General features: G+C 43.7%; 1 protein-coding gene and 1 pseudogene across 3 annotated transcripts in view; both read right to left on the reverse strand.

Annotated features, from left to right (window-relative positions):
- Positions 1-23,093, reverse strand: part of APLF (aprataxin and PNKP like factor) — a 112,755-nt gene that overhangs the window by 70,573 nt on the left and 19,089 nt on the right. For 2 of the 3 annotated variants that reach the window (XR_004377293.2, XM_032806357.2), the window contains exons 3-6: positions 13,908-13,985; positions 4,965-5,131; positions 2,897-3,089; positions 1,066-1,192 (exon numbers count right to left, since the gene is read on the reverse strand). Coding sequence is in view for 2 of the 3 variants with exons in the window: in XM_032806357.2 (XP_032662248.1) it covers positions 1,066-1,192; positions 2,897-3,089; positions 4,965-5,131; positions 13,908-13,985 (565 nt within the window). In the remaining variant the exon portion in view is untranslated. The remainder of the gene's footprint in view (positions 1-1,065; positions 1,193-2,896; positions 3,090-4,964; positions 5,132-13,907; positions 13,986-23,093) is intronic. The other variant, XM_032806358.2, reaches the window with a different exon arrangement.
- On the reverse strand, positions 339-442 carry LOC116840014 (U4 spliceosomal RNA; annotated as a pseudogene).

Here is a 23,093-nt window from a genome sequence, read left to right on the forward strand (position 1 = left end):
AAAAAAAAAACAGCACTGACGGCAAGTCATAAAAAAAGACTCCATTCGGGAATCTCTTCAACAAATCCCTGTACATCAGGTTAAAAAGAAGAAACGTGTCAAATATAAACAGTGCAGCAAAGAGATGCAAGGTCTGGTTCTCATAATGAAATATTATGAAATATGCTTCTCAGAAGGCAATGTCTTTGAAGATGATGCTGAGGATATGTCTGAACAATCTGGATGAACTGGATAGCAAACTCATTTTTGCATCATTCTTATGGGCTGCCTCCCATGTCTTCCTATACTGGTAAATCACAGAGGAGTTGTAACCGTGTTGGTCCCAGGATATTAGGGAGACAAGCTGTGTAGTTCAGATATTGGTTCAATAAAAGATTTCAACTAGCAATAATCACACCTCAGATTAACTTCATTGGTTATGATACTGCCACTGCGCAAAGTACCTTGCCCCCCTGCCCATTCTGTATACTAGAGAATGATATAAGTAGACAACAACAAACTAAAGAGAAATGTAGAAGATGCGCTAGATACACTGAAGCCTGTTTCCATAGCCTTGGACAAATTGCAGAAAGATTGCTGCAGTATTGCTGATGCTGCTGAAATTTGGGGGAAAAACTTCAAGACATGTTTTGTTTTGTTTTTTTGAACTATAGGCACTATAAAACTGACCAGAACTGTTACACATGTAAACCTGTCATCAAGGTGTAATCTGTCAAGAAAAAAACATTAACAAAACCAAATATGTAAAAGAAAGAAGTTGTCAACAAGCTTTTAGGAAGACAAATGTGCCCCCTATGTCAGGCTTACAGGTCAGAATAAAAGTTTCACCCTCTCTTTGGATCCATGCTGCAAACATCAGAGACCATAACATGTGCGACAAAGGAAGCAATAGAAGTGAATATGTTCAGTCATCTGTCAAACTATACAGGAATGTAAAGAGGATTCTATGGAGGAAAAATAATTAGTTTATATCCCCACTTTACCATATTGATGGTCAGAAAAGATCAAAGCAGAAAATATGCATATTGTCATAAGGAAAGTATTTTGTATTCATTACTAACCTACCTCTTTTAGGGACTGGAGTTGACAGACTTTGAACCATGAGGTCTCCTTGCAACATCCAAGATGGAAGCATCCTTTTCCTCCAGACAGGCTTTAGCTCCTCATTTTCATTACAACTAGCAGAAAACAACTGAAATAATGTTTGTTGATTAGGACCACAGTACTTTTATCCTCCTACTTTTAGGATACAAAAACTATGAAAAAAAAGACTTGGTTCAAAAGACATTTGTAAGCAGCTTTGTCTTCATAAACAGCCTGAACGGATCTGGTTTTCTTGTAGGTACAGCTTAACAGAAGCAAAAGCCAGTCATAATGCTGAACATTTTGGCACCGCCTACTCTCTTAGCCAATCAATATTTAAAGAAGCCACTCTTTACTCCTTAACCCTTGGAAGAAAGCCTATGTTCATTTACAGACCAAAAGGTTCATAAACGATCTCACTGATACCTTGCCATGGATGGCACATGGCTTGTGCCCACTGAAGCATCAGAAAGCCTGGAGACAGTGAGAGTAAGGAACAGTGAATTATTATGTAGAATGGGAGATGCAAAAAAGTTTGGCATTTTTCAAGTGTCTATTTCACTCTCTGCTAATTTATGCTCAGAAACAAAGACTCCAGAACTGGGCTACAGAAACAAGAAAAATACACAAAGAGTCCTGTGGCACCTTAAAGACTAAGATCTTTGTGCTTTTTATAGATCCAGACTAACACGGCTACCTCTCTGATACAAGAAAAATATACAGACTCTGTTTATGACATGATCATTGACAGTTTTAAACCAATACAACCTCTGCTTTTAAGAAGGGATAAAATATATTTTGGAAGTCTTGTAAGTGTGACGAAGGCTGGCATTTCAATTGTACTTATAAAGAAAAATATCAGCAACAGTATGTTATCAAAAAGCAATCATCCTGCGTGGCTGTCTTTGCACGACATTGCTTCCTCCATTAGAAAAGCAACAGTAGTAAAAATAAAATTGGCATCTCAGTAATTACACTGAAAGCCATTTTACTCAGCCACAGTAAGATAACAAGACAGAGTTTTGAAAATTCTGTTGTTTGCAAATTCTAGCTCTAAGCCTCTTTACCACAAACATAAGGAAACATTAACACTACAAAGGAAGGGTAATATGAACCTTTTCTCTGTATTCTGTCTGACCGTGAACACACAACTCCAGAGCTGTAACCAAGTGGAAGAAGCTGTGTGAACCAATACATGTGGATCTTCCCTGACCTAGCCCCAGAACAGTGTGTCTGTGGTTCTAGATGCAGTGCACGTGAGGAGACGGAACTTCAGAGGCTTTTCAGCCGGGTACAAGCATTGTGTTGTGCTGCACATTACCCTAAGCAATGGCTTTGGGGGCACGTCCCTGTTCATTGTCAGAGCCCTGACCTTACACTTTTTTCCAGTATATTACACTGCTTTGGAACACAACAGGATTTGTAAGGACATAAGCAGAACTCAACACTTGTTTCTCCCACAAAATACAAATTTTATTTGTGATATCACTCATTAACAAAGCCATTCTTTGTTCTGAAGCAATCTTTTACTGCTTTGTACCTGTTTATAGTGCTGCAAGTATAAGGAAAAGCTCAGGCATGTCAGCTTAAGGCTTTTGTGACAGCCACAATTTTTTTGGAAATTCTATTATCGTAAATAAAATCATGATAATGAATTATCAAACAGCCTCTTAATTTGTCAAAGAACCTACTCCCCCATGAAGGGCTTTAAAAAGGTACAGAGACAAGAACAAAAACAATTTTCATTTTACCTTTCAGCCCACCCTTCAAAAAATACAGATGTTGCAATATTTAATCAGATATTAACACTCACCGAACTTTTGGAAGAAGTCTCATTTTTTGGAATTTCTCCTGTCCTTTCCAACAGAGAATGTGCTTTCACTTGTATGTTATTATTAGAACATGAAGGTAATTCTGCTAAAGATGGATCACAAGACATCTTGATAGGATGACCACTTGAAGAGGATTTATTTGCTGTTTCATCTGCAGCAATCTTGCTATTTTTCCTATAGTATATTAAAATGCATCTTTTAGTGGGGGGGAAAAAATCTCAAAAACTTCCTTTATTTATTTGAACTCTGAATGTCTATTTTCACTAAAATGCCATATGTGAAGCAAACCTCAGTTTCAGATATTAAGAGACCAATAAAAAACCTCTACTGTATTGCATCTATCATACATATTAATGGTGCTAGTCTGTTGGCAATTTTTTACTATGATGTATTTAGGGAACAAACTACTTAGTTGCCGAAAAGCAACCAAATCATCAGTCAGCGCCGCTTCAGATCCAAGGTTAAGGGTAAGACCAAACAAAACCCCAATATGACAAGGTGAAACTAGATTTGCATTACTGACCATAAAATAAACTGGTTTCTGCCTTCATTAAACTGTAGGAGCTGTTAAATTACAATACTGCTACTACATTATTGAAAATAATCATTTTTACCATAAAATGAATACAGGTTTTGAAGTGTGTTATTCAAATTCTAGAAGATACAAATATTACAGTAGTAATCATCAGCATAAAATCCTAACATAGAACAGGTACAAATGCAAACTTTAAGTCCCAGCTTCCATATCTCAAACATTCCTTTTCCATTCCAGTAGCAGTAGCTCATTTTTCATTCTGTTATACTAGCTTATTTCCAAGTAGAGAGTACAGAGTGTTGTGCTTTACAAATTAGAAACAGTAAACAAAATTATATATAATAGATTAAATGCACTTCTTCATTTGGGGCCTAATTCAGCACGGTACTTGCGCATACGTCTAACTTCTATTTACATACTTGTATAATTCAACATACATTGTTTTGTCATAAAACAGCAGGTAATTGCTAAACATTTGCACCAGGCTGAAATTTGACACTTATCTATTTATGTTTTTCAATCTTCACATAGGTTTTTGCTTTTTAACAAAAATAGAAATCTTGTTGGCTGTTCCACTGAGGCTTGTGGACAACCATAATGCCTTTTGGAAAACTAGAAGTAAGTGCATTTTAAACAAAATTCTGAAGTTTAAACACTTCTAAGAGTTTAAAATATGATTCAGGATCTTCGACTGTACTTTAACATTTGCCTGTCTACTAGCTCTCTCCTCTCCACAACTTGGAAAGTGTGCAGTGTCAAATAAAACACACAGTGAATTGAAAAATTAAGATATGCAGTAGTTTTTGGTTCAGGAACCATCAGCACTGTAATTGTTTCAGTCTTTCAGATCACTTGTCCCCAGAGAGTGGTGTTCGTGGTCATTTTTCTGCTCCTCCAGCAATAAATATTTTGGTAACTCACCAGAAAAAAAGTTAGATCTAAAGGGTTACATCTAAATCAAGATCCCTACTTGTGAGATCAGGATGTATGGAAGTAGAATCTTTTTATTGGTTGTTAACCAAAGCTTATTTTTTAAAATTAAAATTACATTAAACATTATACTACCTGTTTAAGTAAAGTTCAGTTTCCCCCACAATTTCTAAAACACAGGTTTTCAATGGGAGTTGGGTGTCATGCCTTTGTAAATCTCACCCGTGAGATACAAAAGCACTTTTGATTCTATTTATTAAAATGTTGACAGGTAAGAATGATAAAGCAGGTACATGTTTCTCGTTTCCCACAATCTCCCCACCAGATACTACAATAAACCACTCACTGGGGCTCCAAGATTGGGACCGCAGTGTATATCGGATATGGATTGATCTAGTTACTTCATGCTTTCCCTCTATGTTCTTAATGAAGAGATATAATAATTTAAACTTGACTTTAAGCAGATGTTTATGTGGATTTATTTTTTGTTCATTCAAGGTCTGTTGTGCCTTAGAAAACTATAATTAACAAGTTTATATTACAAATAGTATTACTATTGGTTTTTCCACATTGGATATCGTTACCTTAGTGTGCTTCCCACATCTGAGTGTGTAGAGAGGACCTTGAAAATGTATTTGTCTATTAACAGGGAAAAGCTGTCACCTGGGCTCAAAGAGTGCCATTCATCTGTTTCCAGTGGTAATAGATGACTAGTCTCAGGTGATCGATAAAAACAAGGATTTACATGGACCTGTCAATTTAAAAACAGAACATCGGTACACCATATGCTATGCCGCAGGAATCCTAGTAGCTTACATTACACAGCAATGCATTCACTCAGTTACTACCACAATTCCACATATTGCTGCAACCTGTGAATAGCTGTTAGCATGTTAAACAGAAATAAAGTACAGTATTAGAAAAAACAATTTATTCCCACTTATAAACTTTTTTATATTGATATTATGTATGTACTGGTAGCTGCTCAATAGAAGCTATAGGGCTGAACTGATATTTCCATTTACATTTCAATTTTGTTTGGGTTCTATGAAGATGAAATAATTCCTGTACCAGTTTTACATCCGAGTCTAGGTAAGACTTAATTCCGGGGGAAATGTTGAAAAAAATCCAATATTTTCAGTGTTCTAACCCTTTTAAATGACTCATTTGATAAATTAGACCTTGTAGATAGGACCAGAGCAACTCATTGGCAAACTAGACGTGCCTAGAAGGACCCCAATTTTGAGGGCAGGGGGAGAACGATCAACATTTTGTTTTGGCCAATGCAGATTTGTGCATGAACTGAAAGAACTTAACTTACTTGAGCGGTATTGTGACCCCATGTGCTAGTACTGCCACCACTCACTCAAGTGAGTGAAGTTTTTTCAGTTCACACACACATCTGCACCAGTGGATGAGCAGGAGGAGATAGTCCTCACCCATCCACCATGCAACGGAGACTCACTTTTCCATTCCCAACATAGTAAAGGAGAGGAGGGAGGCATTGGGTAAAGAAGACACTTCCTTCTCCAACAGTAGTTACGTGTACAGTCTGCTATGGGAATTTACTGCAGCGGTATGTATGGTAGGGAACATCACTGAAGTGTATTTTTCCCTTCTTTCCATCTCTCCTCCTCCATGTCCTCCCCCCATTTATGCTTGCATTTCCCATCATTTTGTGACTATTACAGCAAACAATGCCTCTTTTGGGACCAGCAAAGAATCAAAAAAAGGAACCGGAGGTGGTGGTGGTTATTCAGATCAGAAGGCAGGATCCCAGAAGTGTATGTTTCCCTAGGGCCTACGGATTGTAGACCAACTTTTTATTGACCTCTCTAGTCTCAACAGTCAGACTTCAAAACTACCCACCTTTGTGAATATCTAAGATTTTAGGACAGTATATGAAATTAGTGCATTTAATTCTATTAGCTATCAAAACTACTTTGATTTTCATGGAGAAAGCTTATAGAAACTGATGTCTGCTATGGGCTCGCTTACATAAGAACTACTGTCCAATGGGCTAGGAGCGTCTGCAGCTAGGAAGAGCTAGGCCTGTATCCTGCAAAAAAACTTACCTACATACTGTGCATCACGCACTAAACAGTCCAACTGGAATCAATGGAACTGCTCCCAGTGCATAAAATTAAGCACACGGGTACTACTAATCAGTGAAACAAGCAATTTTAATTCAACATTATAATTGTTCCCTATAGAATAAAGTCACCTAGGTCAGCTTCTCAGCTTCTCCATTCAATTCTGCAAGCTGTATTTGCAAAGTTTGCAATCACTATTTATCTGCATTTCTAACTGGTTGCCAGATGACATTTATTCACATTCACAGAGAATAATTAAAATTAATAATTCAGTGATGGGGAGTCAGATAACAGTATGAACTTTGTTTAATTTATTTAGACAAGAAAATAAGTGAAGATCTCTGAAAACTTCCCTGTTCTTAGAGCATATACATGTCACAATAAGACTCTATTCCTGCAATACAAAAAGCACAGGATTAAATTTCAGAAGCATGACACATTTATCTTATCTTCTGATCTGTTCCAAAATCCTCTAACTGTGATCGTTTTTTGAAAAATACCTATTAACTCTGTCAAGAGAAAAGGTAGCGTGCTCCTCAGGATAAATGTAAAAGCTAAAGTAATTACTTGTCTTTGATGTGTCTAGGGAATTGAGAAAAAAAATAATTGTACCCTATCCTTCCTTCTTCAACTATTATGGACCCTCCATGATTATCCGGCTTGAAGACAACTCCTGAAACCTCTAACAATTTTTAAAATAAAGTCATTTAACACCTCTGTTTTTCCTATTGTACTGCAGAGTAAACAAACCCTGAGCGACATCAAGCACAGCAGCACTGAGCAACCAATCAGAGGAAAGAAGAGGCTGAAGGAAGAGTGGTAGAAAAGAACAGTAGTAATTAACTGCCAGTCTGAGACGGGAAAATATGGGCCTACTGTGTGTAAGTCACACAACTAATGCTTTGGGAGAAGAAGACAGCAAAGAAGGTCTGAGGAAGAACTTGTTCAAATGTGCAGTCTGATCGGAGGTCTGTGATGACTCGGAAGCCATGACACTGGATCTAAGTTTTTCAGTTACAGTTAAGTTATTAGTCACGCAAGAAAGGCAAACAGTAGTTTAATTTTCCACTCAAGCCAGAATAGACTAACAACTTTCAGAAGCTTGCAAATTCTACACCTGGGGGAATTGTGCGCCACTGCACATGCGCAGAATTTATGTCCCTGCAGATTTCTTTGCATCCCCACAGAAGAATGACTTTTGATGGGGAAACAAAGGGAAGCCAAAAGAGCGGTCATATGACTCTCCAAAACACTATGTTTCAGGTAACTAAGGCAGCCGGCAGAGAGGTAAATTACTGTGGGGCAGGGGGCGGCACTAGGGAAGACCTGCCTGGTGGCTCCTACCTTGTGACAGGATCAGGTGCTAGTCCCAGTTCGGCTAGGGAGCATGGGACCTCCTCTTTCCCTGTATGGCATCCGGGGCCAGGTCAGACCCACCCCCAGATTTCTTCCTCGGCTGCAGGAAGCTCTGCAAACTCCCTACACACACACACACTTCCTGCATCCATCACTCCTCAGCTGCAAGGGGAGGGATCCCTGTATAGGGAGCTGCTCCCCCATCCACCCAACCCTTGTGCATCCAGACCTCCTCATACACCTCACCGAGCCTCATCCCCCCCCGCACTCAGAACCTCCCCACCCTGATGAGCTCCAGTCTCCCTGCACTTGGACCACCTTAACGAGTCACCCACACCGAGATCCCCATCCCACCAAGCGCCAGCCAGATGCACCTGGTTCTCCACTCCACTGAGCACCACTCCACCAGCATCTGGAACCCCCACTGACTCCCCACACCCAGACCCCCCTGCCGAGCTCTATCCCCCTCCACACCAAGACCCTCCCTTGCTGAGCCCAAACCACCTTGACCTGGACCCCCCTGCAGAGTCCCACTACCATTGTACCCAGAACCCACTCAACAAGCCCCTGTTCATCCAGACCGCCCTCCCCCCCACCTGGATCCCCAACTGAGCTGTCCACATCCAGATTGCCCCACACAGAACCCTCTCAACCCACACCTGGATCCTGTCTTGCTGAGCTTGCCTGGCCACACCTGGGGTGCAACTAGCATGGAGGGGCAGGGGCCTTGAGTGTTTCTGGAGCAGGCCTGGTCCCTGAGCTGTGTCAGGGATAGGTGCAGCCTCAATACTGAGTCTGTGCCTGTCCACCTCTGTGCAGCCAGTGGCCTGTGCTCCCCAGTGCCATGCTAGAACGTCCACATTTATTTGACGAATAAAATTGGCAGAATTTTGCAGAAATTCTTTTTTTTTTTTTTGTTTGGCACAGAATACTCCCAGGAGTAAAATTCAGTAGAATCCTTCCCCAAGGTCACGGAGAAGCACCACAGCCACTCAGCACTCCTAATTCCAGAGCATTCCTAATCCTCCAGAGAGCAGCAGGTCTATCCACATACTCAAGAGGCCACTCTCACTATAGGCAAGCTAGGCAGCTGCTTAGGTTGGCAGATTTGGCCCAGCCACCCCTCCATCATGATAGAGGGGCACCAGACCAAATTTGAGTGGCATGGCAGGGGCAGCACATTGTAGTGTTCTCTAAAGTGGCAGATTGCCTTGAGCGGGCTCTCGACATCCTAGTCGTTCATCTTACTTGCTCCTACCCTGTACTCAAACAGTACATAAGAGGCTCACAGAAGTGTGCTTCATGACAAACAGTGGCACTCATTCCCTGCACATGTTCCCTAATCCTTCCCACCCCTGCATTGAAGAACCACATTACTTTTGCTGCATCTCAGAACAATGGAAAGATCAGGCCCTGGTGATATCTCTTAGAACCTATGTCCACTATTCATTATTCAGTAAGCATGAAATGCTGTTTGAAGATGAAACGTGTGGGTATTACACAAGGATTATTTTCTGAATGAATTACTGGTTTTGTTTTCTCTCCATAGTTACACTGACTCTGGATACAAAAGCAGCAAGAAAGAAGGAGGTTTGTTAAAAAAAATTCTTACATCTTCATGCAGATATAATTAATCCACACTTTAATTTGTTTTCCATATCTTTACACATGGCTAAGACCACTCTGGTAAGACCTCTTCATTAAAATGATTTTAGACCTACATATATGCTTTCTACTGATTTCCAAAGAGGTTTTCTTGAAAGTTAAACCATGTGGTGGTGTCACAGTCTGTTTCCACAGGAATTATCTTCTCCTCTACACTTCAGAAGTGAAAAATAATTTACAAGATACATTTTCAGCTTATTCACACGTTTACTTCTGTCTGTTAAAAAGTTAACTATTTACTTTATTACAAATTAAGTTGAGTTACATTACATAATTAGTTTGTAATGTGTGTCATTTCTACAAAACAAAGTAGTTTTGTGCTTGCTGCAGGTCTGATAAACCCTGTTTCTCATCCTCAGTAACAACAGTTGACGTGTATTCTCTGAGCCCATGGGGACATTATTTTGTACATCCTGCTTGTCTACAAATTATACTGCTTTATCTAAACTTATATTTATGTTAGGTTTTTTTGTAAGCATCATGATTACTTTAAAAAAAAATCTGACAGTTCATATGTGATCTTTTGCTGTCTATGCCATTTATTTTTCAAGTGGTTAAAATAAGTTACATCTAAAAATAAAAATACACTATCACAATTTGTGCTTTGTTCAACAATAATCTAATAAACCAAGCTCCTTCCTTGCCACTAAACTCCAAATCAATACAGCAGTTGGGGAGACTCCTTCCCGCTTGGTCCTACGTGGATTTGAAGAATCCCATTCCATACTGACTGATCTCCTATTGGCCACTTTTTTTTAAGTCATGGAAAAGGGATACTTCTACCCCTCTGCAATCTTGTTCCACCTCCCCCACCTTATGAGACTCAACTGATCTCATATTCTCTAAAGTCCTGCCAAGTAGTATGCATTTAGTGTGACACCAACACATTTGGCAGCACTGTCATTCCTGCCCATATCTCAGGCCAAATATCACATTTGTGGAGGAGACCCTTCTGGACTAACCACCCTTTAGCTCAGGGGAAAGTAAACTGGATGGAGAGACAGGAGAGCCTGGTGTGACACTGCACCCCATATTCTTCACGGTGATATTACTCCAATATATTCTGGCATAATTCTAATGTATTTTATAAAAGATAGGTCATGTCAGATATCACTGGAAAGGTTATGATTTATGAATATGAAAATGATTATCTTATTTATATGCAGGTATTTTTGTATCTGAAGTTAGGAATATTGACTATGTGTCTGTATCAGAACACCCACTAGGCAAAAGATAGTCAGTCTAAATGGCTGGCTGGGAATAGGGGCAGCAGGTTCGTATAATGCTTGGTGGCGCCTAGAATGGGTCCAAGTCTTCCCCCTGTCCCCCACACCTGCCTAAGGCTCTGGGAGGGGGTTTGGGGTTTAGGCTCTGGGAGGAAGTTTGGGTGCTCTGGGCTGAGGCAGGAGGGGGTACGGGGTGCAGGCTCTGGGAGAGAGTTTGAGTGTGGGAGGGGTGTGGGCTCTCGGAGGGAGTTTGGGTGCTGGGTGCAGGCTCTGAGCTGGGACAGGGGGTTGGGGTGCAGGGAAGTTGGGGTGCTGGGTGCAGGGGAGGGTTTGGGTGCTGGGTGCGAGATCTGGGTGGGACAGAGGGTTGGGGTGTGGAACGGGGTGCAGGGCATGGGGCTCCAGGGAAGGGGGGCCCTCCCTAGCCTCCCCAGGCTGCTGCTCAGGAAGTCTAGCCAGGATAAGTCCGACCCCTCCTCTGAGTTGCCTGCCAGGTGGAGGCTGCCATTCGCCTCCTCCACACCTTAGGCACAGCAGCCACCTCTGCCTGCCCTTGGTGCCACTCCCTTGTAGCCGGCAAGGGAGCACAGCACTGAGCTGCAGGGGGCAGCTGCCTGCTGCCCAGGGCAGACAGTGACACTCAGAGGAGGCATGCAGGGGCAGTGGGCAGGGTTGGGGAACGCTCCGGAGGAGGCATGAAGGGGCAGCAGGCGGGACCGGGGGATGTGTGCAGGGGCACCAGGTGGGGCTGGGGGAGAGACCCAGCCCCGAACACTCATGGAGCCGGGCTCATCGGGCCCTGAATTTGCTGAAGTCCAGGCACCACAAGCCCATACAACTCACCGCCCCGGGCTGGGAAGGGTCCATTTATGTTAATGAACCACTAGGGAGAACAACTGGCCTTAGAAGGAGCTTATTTCCCACCTGAGGATGATACAAATGGCCTCCTAGCAATGGCTACTGTGGCACTACAGGAACATTAACCAGCTCACGTGGTACTGGACTCCATCTTGGAATACCAGTGTTTTTCCACTGACTGGTGTGGGAATAAAAGTTTTGAGACAAACGGTTCGCACTCTGTGCAAAAGCTGTTTAAGTCAGAGGAGTGACATCACTGTTGTTCTTCATTGAGTCCTCATCCATGGAGACTCCTGGAAACACCTAAGGAACAAAGACTGAACTGGGGGAAGTGCTGACCCAAACTAAAGGGATTTTTTAGCATGTGAAAGGAACACCTGGGATTTTTAAGCTGTAAGCAAGTGCAGCTGGCCCCTTAAGAATCTCTGCAGCCTGCCTGAATCATTATTTAGGTGGGAATTTACTACCCATATCCAGTCTCTTTAGTATATTAAGCTTAGTTTGCAGTGTTTTGTTTATTTGCTATGTAATCTCCTTTGATCTGTTTGCTATCCCTTATCTCTTAAAAGCTATCTTTTCTAGTTAATATACTCATTTTGCTTTGTCTACAACCAGTGTGAGGGACGTTATAACTTGAGGAAGAAAGCTGTTGCATATCCTTCTCCACACTGAGGGAAGGGGCAAATTTCATGAGCTTACACTTACAGATCAGCACAAAATGGTATAATTTTGAGTTTACACTCCAGAGATGGGTATGCACTTGAGTAGCTGGACAGTTCCTTAGCTGTAGCCTCCCCCTGCAGAGCTGATCTCAGCGTCTGTATGTACTGCAGCTGGGTGTGTCCCTACCTGTGTGTGTGTGTGTGTGCTGGAGCCTGGGAGAGGGCTTGGCAGACTGGTCACAGCAGTACAGTGTAAAGGAAACCCAGGCTACTGGGTCTGGAGGGCTCAGTGGAACCTCAGTTCCAGGGGGAATCCCTGGGGAAACCCATCACACATGGGTTCTTGTCTCATTTCTTCAGCTGAGCGCTGTTAGTATTGCTGCACAGGTCACAATCCTAATTACTGATCAAAGCCTCCCTCACACCTCTAAGGGTATGTCTACGCTGGCAAGTTTCTGCACCACAAGTTATACCACTTTTATTAAAAAGCTGGAATTAAATTGCTGTTGCGTGTTCACACTGTGCTCCTTGTGAAGCTGGAATGCATCCGCATTAGCAACTCTTGCAACGACAAAGACAGCAGTGCATTGTGGTAGCTATCCCACTGTGCAACTGGCAGCAGGGTGCTTAGGGAAGGGTTTGCAATGCCTCATGAGGAAGGTACAGCATCACATGATGCACGTTTCCCAATCTCATTGTTCCATGGGCATCCTAGTACATTGCCAGCTGCTTTCAAATGAAGGTGGGGGAGAGAGAGACTGTTTTGGGGGACAGAACATGTCAGCATGCTGTCTTGTAAGTTCAGACAGCAGCGGGAAGCAACCAGTCTTGACGCAGGGGGAGGGGGAAACCACAACTTCAGCCCCCACCTCTCTCCCCGGGCGCGCTCTCTCTCTCTCTCTCTCTCTCACACACACACACACCCCTCTGTGTTCAACAACACGAGCATTCCACATTAATGGTTTGCTTTGCGTCCCGGAGCAGATCAGCACAGCACACAATAGCTGTCAAGGGGAGGGGCGCATGTCTCCAGGGCAGCTGAGTTCAAAACAGTGAGCAGAGCAGTCACTTGAGGCATTATGGGACAGCCCCAGAGGCCAATTACAGTGCAGAAAGCAATCATGTGCCTACACTGGCAATAGAGCGGTGGAGCCTCTGCGCAAATAGCCTTACGATTCTCGTGGAGGTGGGTTTTTTGCAGCGCAGCAACTGAGGAGTTTCTGTGCACAAAATGGCTTGGCAGTGTGTACACGTCTGCAGTTTGAGCAGAAAAAGCTGCTTTACTGTGCAGAGACTTGCCAGTGTAGACAAGCCCTATAATCAGAAGCAAACACCTAGCATTCTCCCAAACAACCTTTTACAAAGTGAGAAGTTGTACAAGTTCCACGAAGTCAGTTCTGACAGAGCTGGGAATAGAACCTAGGTCTCTACTGTGAAAGTGCCAAATGCTGTCTCACTGGTCCCACTGTCTTTCAGAATGACTGTCCCAGCTCTATGAGCTTGGTTACTCCATCTGTAATCACTGCTCTAACCACTAAACACTCAGCTCCCAAAAGCAGGAAGATAACACAGTAATCCTGCTACACCATTTGCATGCTGGTTATCACAAACAGTTGTGTAGCACACCAGCAAATTGTGCCATTTTCTTCTAATCTCCATTAGCCTACTTTGCTTTCTAGTTGCTTCTTCAGCTCAAGTGGAAGAAGTGTGTGCTGTGCATCCAAAGATCCTGGGTCCAAATCTTGCTGACTAACCACACAGGAGAAAAAAATAGTATGCAATCATTTAAGTATATACTGTATCATAGTGCTCAGGCAAACTTAATTCGGCCATTTCCAAGTGTGAGTGCTTGACTTGGCAAACTTCATGTTCTTTTAGTGTAGCATTTTATATGTAGTATAAACAAATTATACATACGAGTAGATGCAGATTCTTGTGAAGAATGTGAAGTCCCTGGAGTAAATGCAATAATTTTGTAATGCAAAAGAAACGAATTGGGATGTTATGTTAGAAATGCAATGAAAAACAGCATGCAGCTCAGTTAATAGGAACTGCCCCTTTAAGAACAGGATGGGTACTTCATTGTAGCATGCGTTTGCAGACCACTGAAAACACACAACAAGAAAATAGGTTGAGAACCACTGGTCTAGGGCAGTGGTTCTCAAACTATGGGGGGGCGGCGCTCCCAAAGGATGCACAGGAATGTGTCAAGGAAGGTGCAGGCTCTGTACTCCCCTGCCCCGCCTTGTTTTATTTTTAAAGCTCTGGCTGTTGGCCCGAGGTGGCAGAAGGGCCATGCACACTCAGGAGACAGGGATCAAGGGGAAAGCCAGAGCCCTGTTGACCCAGAGCTCTCTTCTCTCCTGCCTAATCAATCCCTCATCAGGGTGATGCTCTCCTTCCCCTACTCCCTCACTATGAGGCAGCTCAGCCTCTCTTTCCCCTCATGTCTCATCTGGAGGCGGCAGAGCTCCAGCTGTCAGCCCCAGAGTGGCAGCAGCAGCAGCACAGAAATAAGGGTGACAATGGGGCGCTAAGTCTGCTGTGAAAAGTGATATTGATGAATGTCACTTTTTACATTGCCACTTTACTTCTGCGCTGCTGCTGGTGTGCGCTGCCTTCAGAGCTGGGCGCCCAGCCAGCAGCCACTACTCTCCTCTCTCCCTACGGAGCTGCGTGGTGGTATATGTACTTGGGGGAGGGGCGTAAATGACTATAGACACACAGAAGGGGGGCCCAATCAAATACATTTGAGAACCACTGCTTTAGAGAATACGCCTTGCCCCAGACTAGTCTTAAAGGTGCTGGCACAGCAATGGAAAACTTGTCCAAATACATAAAGAATTTCATACATCAGGGCTGTCACACCATTGTCTTCACTAGCTTTGAATTGACATTTTTTCTAAAGGGAAGTTTATAGTTATCAGTTATTTTCAAATATGCAAATCAACCTATTAAAATTGCGTGAAATGGGTTACAGTCTATACCTGTACGTTCACCACGTTTACTTGACTATGATAAATTTCATACAAAGTATACCTTGTGTATCACTTGAAAACTCTTGGCAAAATATGTGGGCAACACTATGTAAAGTTACAGGATTTTACTGCAAAATATTACTAACGCTATGTTCTGAGTCTGGGGAAGAGTCACAAACCATCCAAAGACAAAAGGTTATTCAATGCCTCAGCAAATCAAAGGGACTATCACCTGGTTAACTGGCCATTCTTTGGCAGGAAAGATGATGTGAACAGTAATCTACTTTTTGACAAAAACAGCTGGGGGTTTGGGTTCACACAGACTTTATGTCTCCTGAATCTCACCTGGAGACAATTCTCAAAGAACAGAAAGGACGATAAAAGGAAAGAGAGGAGACGCTCCAACTTATTCCTCCTTTAGCTTTACCCACAGCATCCACAACACCTGAAGAACAAAGGGAACAGCTTTGGAATGGGGGAGGGATCCTAACTGAAAGATTTAGCCTGTAAGTCTGTTAAAACATGTGGTGAAAGAGACCTTTGCTTTGAATTCACTCTAGCTTGTTAAGTTAGGCATTAGTTGAGATTTACTGTTATTTTCTTGTAACGAATTCGACTTTTATGCTTCATTATTTGCAATCACTTAAAATCGCTCTTTTGTAGTTAATTAAACTTGTTTTATCTAAACCAGTGTGTTTCGACTGAACTGTTTGGGAAACTCCATTTCAGATAACAGGATTTGTGCATATTATTTTTCATTAATAGTGACAGACCTTATGAGCTTGTATTGTCCAGGAGAGAGCTGGGCAGTACAAGATGTACATTTCTGAGGGAAGGACTGCAGATCTGCTGGTGTTGCTATGCAGTGTAATTCAAGAGTGGCTGATGGTAGCACTCGGAGTATAATTGGAAGTAATTTACCTGCTGGAAGTTAAGAGAGAGCAGACTAGGAACGGTGGCTCTCAGCAAAGCAGTGTAAAAGGCACTCCAGGTGAGAGAACTATGGGGACACAGCTGTCCATCAGTCCAGATTGTACGCTGGGTAATGTCACAGTCATACAGAGCTGCACAAAATTGGACAGTCATGTCTCTAGGTCAGTGGTTCTTAAACTTTTTTACTGGTGACCCTTTTCACACAGCAAGCCTCTGAGTTCGACCTCCACCTTATAAATTAAAAACACGTGTTTATATATTTAACACCATTATAAATGCTGGAGGCAAAGTGGGGTTTGGGGTGGAAGATGACAGCTCGTGACCCCCCATGTAATAGTCCTGTGAGCCCTTGAGGGGTCCCAAGACCCAGTTTGAGAACCCCTGCTTTAAGTTATGTGACAAAGGATCTGCTGTAGCTTCTGCCCCTGTACTGTTATTTAGCCTCAGCTATCCCTATAGCACATTTGGCTGGGTTGGCTGTGAGGCCGGCCTGTCTTAGTGTGTCAAGAACCGCTTCCACCTTTTCCAAGTGAGTCTCCCAGTTGGGTATGGATAATTACATCATCCAGGTACACAGCTGTATAACCGTTATGGGGCCACAGAAGCTTGTCCATGAGACGCTGGCAGGTGCCTCATGCAGTCCAAAAGGAAGAACAGTATATTGAAATAGACCCTCTAGGGTACAGAATGCTGTCTTTTCTTTTGCATCTGTGTCAAGGGGAATCTGCCAGTATTCCTTTGTTAAATCAAGGGTTGTCAAAAACTGGGCATTGCCCAGGCGGTCAACTAACTCATCAATGCAGGGTATGGGCTATGCATCAGTATGCATCAAATTTGGCTCTCTCATTCAGCCGGCGAAAGTCATTACAAAATCTAGTGGTGCCATCAGGTTTGGGCACCAACACAATCAGACTCTACCATTGACTGTGGGATTCTTCAATGACTCCTAGTTCCAACATCCTTTTTACCTCTGCCTTTATCTCCTCACTTTTTGCCACTGGGACCCAGTAGGGCCTTAAAGTTACCTTTGCCCCAGGGTCTGTGATAATGTGGTGATACGCTTTGGTAGTCTGGTCTGGTCTGGTTGAAAACACTTCCTGGTACCGGTTGATCATCTCAGTTACCTCCTTCTTCTGGTTTGATGTCAGATCAGGGGATATCCTGATCTGCTCAGGTAGGTTATTTCCCTGGATCGGGGCCTCTTGGGCCACCACACATGGCTCTTCCTGGTGCCAAGGTTTCAAGAGGTTAATGTGATAAATCTGTTCTTGTTTCCAGCACCCTGGCTGCGGCACCTTGTAGGTTACTTTCCAACGGGTTCAACCACCTCATAGGGCCCCTGCCATTGGGCCAGAAGCTTGCTTTCTGCCGTGGGTACCAACACCATCACCTGATTCCCTGGCTGGAACTATTGGACTTTTGTCTGGCGATTGTAATAGGTTCACTGGGCCTCCTGTGCCTTTTCCAAATGACCCAGGCTATCCGGTCTCGCATCTGCAATACATGTTCTATTATATTTCTCCCCTCATTGGGTTCCTCCTCCCAGATCTCTTTGGCGATATCTAGTATGCCACAGGGGTGACGCCTGTATAATAACTCAAAGGGGGAAAAATCCAGCTGAGGCCTGAGGTACCTCCCGGATAGCAAACATAAGGTAAGGGAGTAGGGTGTCCCAGCCTTGAGGGTTCAGTTAAACCTTTCTCCAAACCGTCAGTCTGCGGATGATAGACGGAAGTTCTCTGGGTATGTATATGGAGCAGCATACAGAGGTCCTTCATTAGCTTCGACATAAATGGGGTTCCTTGGTCCATTAATATCTCCTTCAGTAGCCCACTCAGGCAAAGATCCCACCAGCTCTTTGGCTATCATTTTACAGGCCATGTTCTGCAGGAGGATAGCTTCTGGGTAGCAAGTAGCATAGTCCAAAACAACAAGTATATATTGGTGGCCCTGAGCCATCTTCTCCAGGGGTCCCACTAGGTCCATGGCTATTCGCTCGAAGGGGACCTCTATGATGGGAAGGGGTACTAAAGATGTCATCAGGTGGGGACAGGGACTGTGCAGCTGACACTCTGGGCAGGACGCACAGTACCTCCGCACTTCTTCATGTACTCCAGGCCAGAAGAACTGTCGTAGGACCCATGCTAGGGTCTTCTCTACCCCCAAATGTCTCCAAAAAGATGACTATGGGCAAGACTTAATAAAGCGTTCTGGTGTTTTTGAGGTACTAGGATCTGCTGTACCTTCTGCCCCCGTACTGGTGCAACCCGGTATAAGAGATCCTTCTTCATTATGAAGTAGGATCCTGGTCCCTGGGTTCTCCCTTCCACAGGGACCCCATCTATTTCGGTCACCTTCTTCCTAATTGTGTCATACCTTGGGTCTTCTGCCTGGTCCCATCCAAAATTTCCTCTCCCGGTGCTAATCTCCCCAAGATCTAGGGGCCCAGTCTCTGTTGCCTCTACTGGTTCAGAGGCATTAGGGTGGGGGTCAGACTCGGGTGCTTCTCCCTCCTGGATGGCCTCTTTTTCAGCTGCTCGGGTCCACCTACCTACGAGAGCGACCCTCTGGCTTTGGGTCAGTATTCGGGTCCCCAAGGCCTTAGCTGCCCTTCTTTTCCTTTTTGTCTTTCTACCCTGTCTAGGAGTGGAGAACAAATCTGGGAATATTTCAGAAAAGACTGGGGGTTGACAGTCTGCTGTGGATGCCTCATTACTTTCAGGGTTCCCATCTTTCTCCAATCCACCTACTGGGAGTAAGTCTCCAAACCTTTGGAAGTCCCTCCCTATGAGCACTGGGTATGGGAGTTTAGGGACTACACCTGCTGCTACCTCAGCAGGGTTCCCTTGGATCTTGATTTTTACTGGGACGGTGGGGCAGTAACTAACTGTCCCATGGACATATGTTCTCCTCGTACATTTAGCCTGCAGCAGCTGACTACGCTTCATGAGCTTCCCTGAGATAAGAGTGATAGCACTCCCCAAATCAACCAGTGCCATGGTCTCTACCCCATTTAGTTTCACTGGTCTGGTGTACATATGTGGGGTTAGTGAGACCTCCACAAGGTGGATTTGGAGCATGGGTCTGCCCAGTTCCCAGGTTACACTATGTAGGCTCCTTGGCATTGGGACACTGTGTAGCTATGCGTCCCCACTCCCTGCAGGCATAACACCTGTATGGAGTCCTAGGCGTTTCCCGGTATCTTGGTTTGGGCAATCTAACATCATGATCCTCTTCTCCCTCCATGCTCCAACTCTTTGTGGCCTCTGGTGGGCCTTCAGCCTCTCTCTTTTTCCACCTGGGCCCTCCTAGTGGCCCAGTCACCCGAGCTCCAGAGCTTGGTTCTGCTCGTTTAACCTGGGGTGCCTCTTCCTTAACTGGACGGGTCAGCTCCCTCGCTGTCCTTCGCCTCTCTACCGGTGCAACAACCTCGTCGTAGGTGGAGGGTTCGTTCTGGCTTACCCAGGCACGGAGGTCTGGCGGTAGTCCCCTCATGTATTGGTCAATGACCAGAACCTCTAGTATCTCTTCCAGGACTCCATTCGCAACAACTTTCATGCGAGATGGATGAGGTCATACAATTGGGACCATGAGATTTTGTCTTCCTGGTTCCTCCACTCGTGATACCGCTGGGCCCGTACTGCGGTCGTTACCCCTGATCTGGCCAGGATCTCTGCTTTCAGCTGGGGGTAGTCTGCTTCAGCCTCTTCAGGCAGATCATGGTAGGCTTTCTGGGCCTCCCCACACAGGAATGGGGCAAGGATGCCAGACCACTGATCTCGAGGCCAGGCCTCCCGTAGGGCTGTCTTCTCAAAGGCCAGAAGGTATGCCTCTACATCATCCTCCTGCGTCATTTTCTGCAGCCAATAGCTGGGCCGTACGATCTGCGTCCCATCATGGCTGCGGTTCAGCTCTGCAAGGGTCTTTACCTAGTTTACCAGTTCTCGCTACATATCTCGGTCCTGACAGTCTCGTCCATAAGCAGGTGATTAGTCTCTTGCTGCAGCCGCATTGCCTCCTGTTGGGCGGCTGCCTGGAGACAGGTAGCCTTCTACTGGGCCACTGTGGCTTGTATCAGTGCCCGCACTATGTCATCCATTGCGATGAAAAAAAATTAAACCCTCTTTTTTTTTTTTTTTTTTTTAAATCATCCTCCTCCTTCCGCCACACCATGCACACCACATTCCACTCCTGACACCAGTTGTGATAAAGTTCCTCCTCTACTTTGGTGGGTCCTGCGCTTATTGGCGGATTTCCTCGCCTCAGAGATTCACCGTGTGGGTCAGGAAACTGCCCAGAGGCCTTCTCCTCTGGTGGAAGCCACAGTCCAGGTCAATTCCTCCTGTGTTCAATCAGCAGTTGGGAGGTTTGGGGAGAACATGGGCCTGCCCTCTACTCCGGATTCCAGCCCAGGGCCCTGTGGATTGCAGCTGTCTAGAGTGCCTCCTGGTACAGCTGTGCAACAGCTACAACTCCCTGGGCTACTTCCCCCGGCCTTCTCCCAACACTTTCTTTATCCTCACCACAGCACCTTTTTCCTGGTGTCTCATAATGTATTCCTCAGTCTTCCAGCAATATGTCTTCTCACTCTCAGGTCCTAGTGCCTCTTGCTCCCAGTTCCTCACATACACACTACAAACTGAAGTGAGGTCCTTTTTAACTCAGGTACCCTGATTAGCCAGCCTGTCCTAATTGATTCTAGCAGTTTCTTCTTAATTGGTTCCACGTGTCCTAATTAGCCTGCCTGCCTTTGTTGGTTCCAGCAAGTTCCTGCTTGTTCTGGAACTGCCCCTGTTACCTTACCCAGGGAAAAGGGATCTACTTAACCTGGGACTAATATATCTGTCTTCAAACACTCTCCTGTAGTCATCTGGCCTGACCCTGTCACAGTTAGACCTCAGATGTATGGGAGGGAGTTAGAGAATCCAATGCTCCCATAGAAGAGCAACCCATCAACAAATAGCCTTGTCAGAGGACATTCACAGTTTGATTCGTTCATTTTAACAAATGTTAAAATCTGTCCTAGTTCATATGGCTATTACCCTGGGAATAGTTGGGAAAGATATTTATACATCCTGCTCTTTGAATTTTGTTTCCCAAATCGCTAATTTTCAATAAAGTCATTAATCATAATATTTTGATGCTAGCAGTAAACAAATTACTGTAACAAGTCAGCACACCAAAATTCAGTCACATATCTTACTCTGAGAGATATTTTGCCTCTACTCAACAGCCGAACAGACTTGAAATAAAACCCTGTCCCTCAGTACCACACTGCTTTAGAAACAAACAGTCAGTCCTGAAATTATATACTACCTAAACAGTATAATATGCAATTTAGGAACCAACACCATTCCCTCAGTTCAAAAGCTATTTTATATTCTTGAATGCAAAGCTGTGGAGAGACCGTCACCTAAACCTGAGTGGAATCTCTGCTGTGCTAATACACAACAAATTTTTCTTTGGATAAGTCTCAACTGTTTGGCCAGCATTCAGTGTAAAAACATATATTTAATCCTATGTGCAGTAACACCACAGTATGTTGTGCCTCTTGAAAAGGCTTTCATTCAGTCATTTTTAGAATAATGCACCGGAAAATGGTACAGCACTTGCCCTAGAAATCTCTGCACTGCTGGACAAGTCCTTGCTACGTCGTTCAGATGGTATATTTAAATAAAATATCTTCAGCTGAAAAGAAACTATTTGATTCTTTTTGGTTTCTTTCACTCCCTAGATTTGAAGTTTAAAATCAGATTCAGGATCTACCTTTAATTTTTAGCATTAGATTTCAATTGTAATGGTAGGTTTAAAGTTTGATTATCTTAGTGAAAATAAAGGTGAGTATTAACTACAATAGCAGCTGTTCCCACCTTGGAAAAGTGTATTAGCACAACATTTTACCAGCTATATGGACGGATTTGATCTTAAAAGTAAAGCAACATTAGCTAAAGAGAACCTCCTGTTATGCACAAGAATAAAACAATGCTACATGCAAACACGCAGATGACTTGTGGGAAAACTCACAGACCTATTGATATATTTTATTTTTCCTTTCCCTATTTATTGATATAATGAAGACACTATTTTGAAAGGTACTGTAGAAATAATTTATATAATATAGTATATTCTAATATCTAGACTAGACAGTAATATCCTAGAAATATTCTGGCTAGAAATCTGGCCTGAACTTTTGGAACAGAAGGAAGAGACTACCCCTTGAAGTGCATTTGAGAGTCTATTCCAAGGACATTGATTGCTAGATTAGGACATTTGGAGTTCAGTTAATTCTGCGTGGATATTCATTTAATACACGTTAGAGGCTCATAACTGTTTGTCAACACTGAGTTTGTGATTTGGTTGAAGAAGCTTCCACATAATTTGGGACAGGAGTTACTATTAGCTTCTGCTTAGAACTTCATCTGCTCCCTCTTGTTCCTCACACAAAATCTTGGAGAACATAGGCATGCCAAACATGATGGCGAGTCGTATAATCATTCCCACGGCTACATTATATATATGCTTATATATTATTTGGAACAGGTGAGATCTGATGCCGGTCTTGTCAATAGGGCAGTCTGAAACAGTGTTATGCATGTCAGAAACATGTATGATTGGATCAAGAAAGTATTGGGTCCAACTTCAAAGAAGACAACAGCGGAAACAATCAGCGACCACACCAAGCAGATGAATTGCTGGGTAGAACACTACTCTGAGCTTTACTCTTGTGAAAATATTGTTAGGGATGCAAACATCAACACTACTGAAAGCCTGCCTGTTATGAACCAACTGAATGATGAACCAACTGTTGAAGAGCTTAGCCTTGTCACAGATAGCTCCCCAATGGAAAGGCCCCTGGAAAAGACTGCACACCATCAGAGGCCACAAAATACAGAAAATCTATTCTAAACATCTTCACAAATCGCTCAGCCTGAGCTGGAAAGA

This window comes from Chelonoidis abingdonii, chromosome 3, assembly GCF_003597395.2.
Source record: "Chelonoidis abingdonii isolate Lonesome George chromosome 3, CheloAbing_2.0, whole genome shotgun sequence".
NCBI classification, from domain to species: Eukaryota; Metazoa; Chordata; order Testudines; family Testudinidae; genus Chelonoidis; species Chelonoidis abingdonii.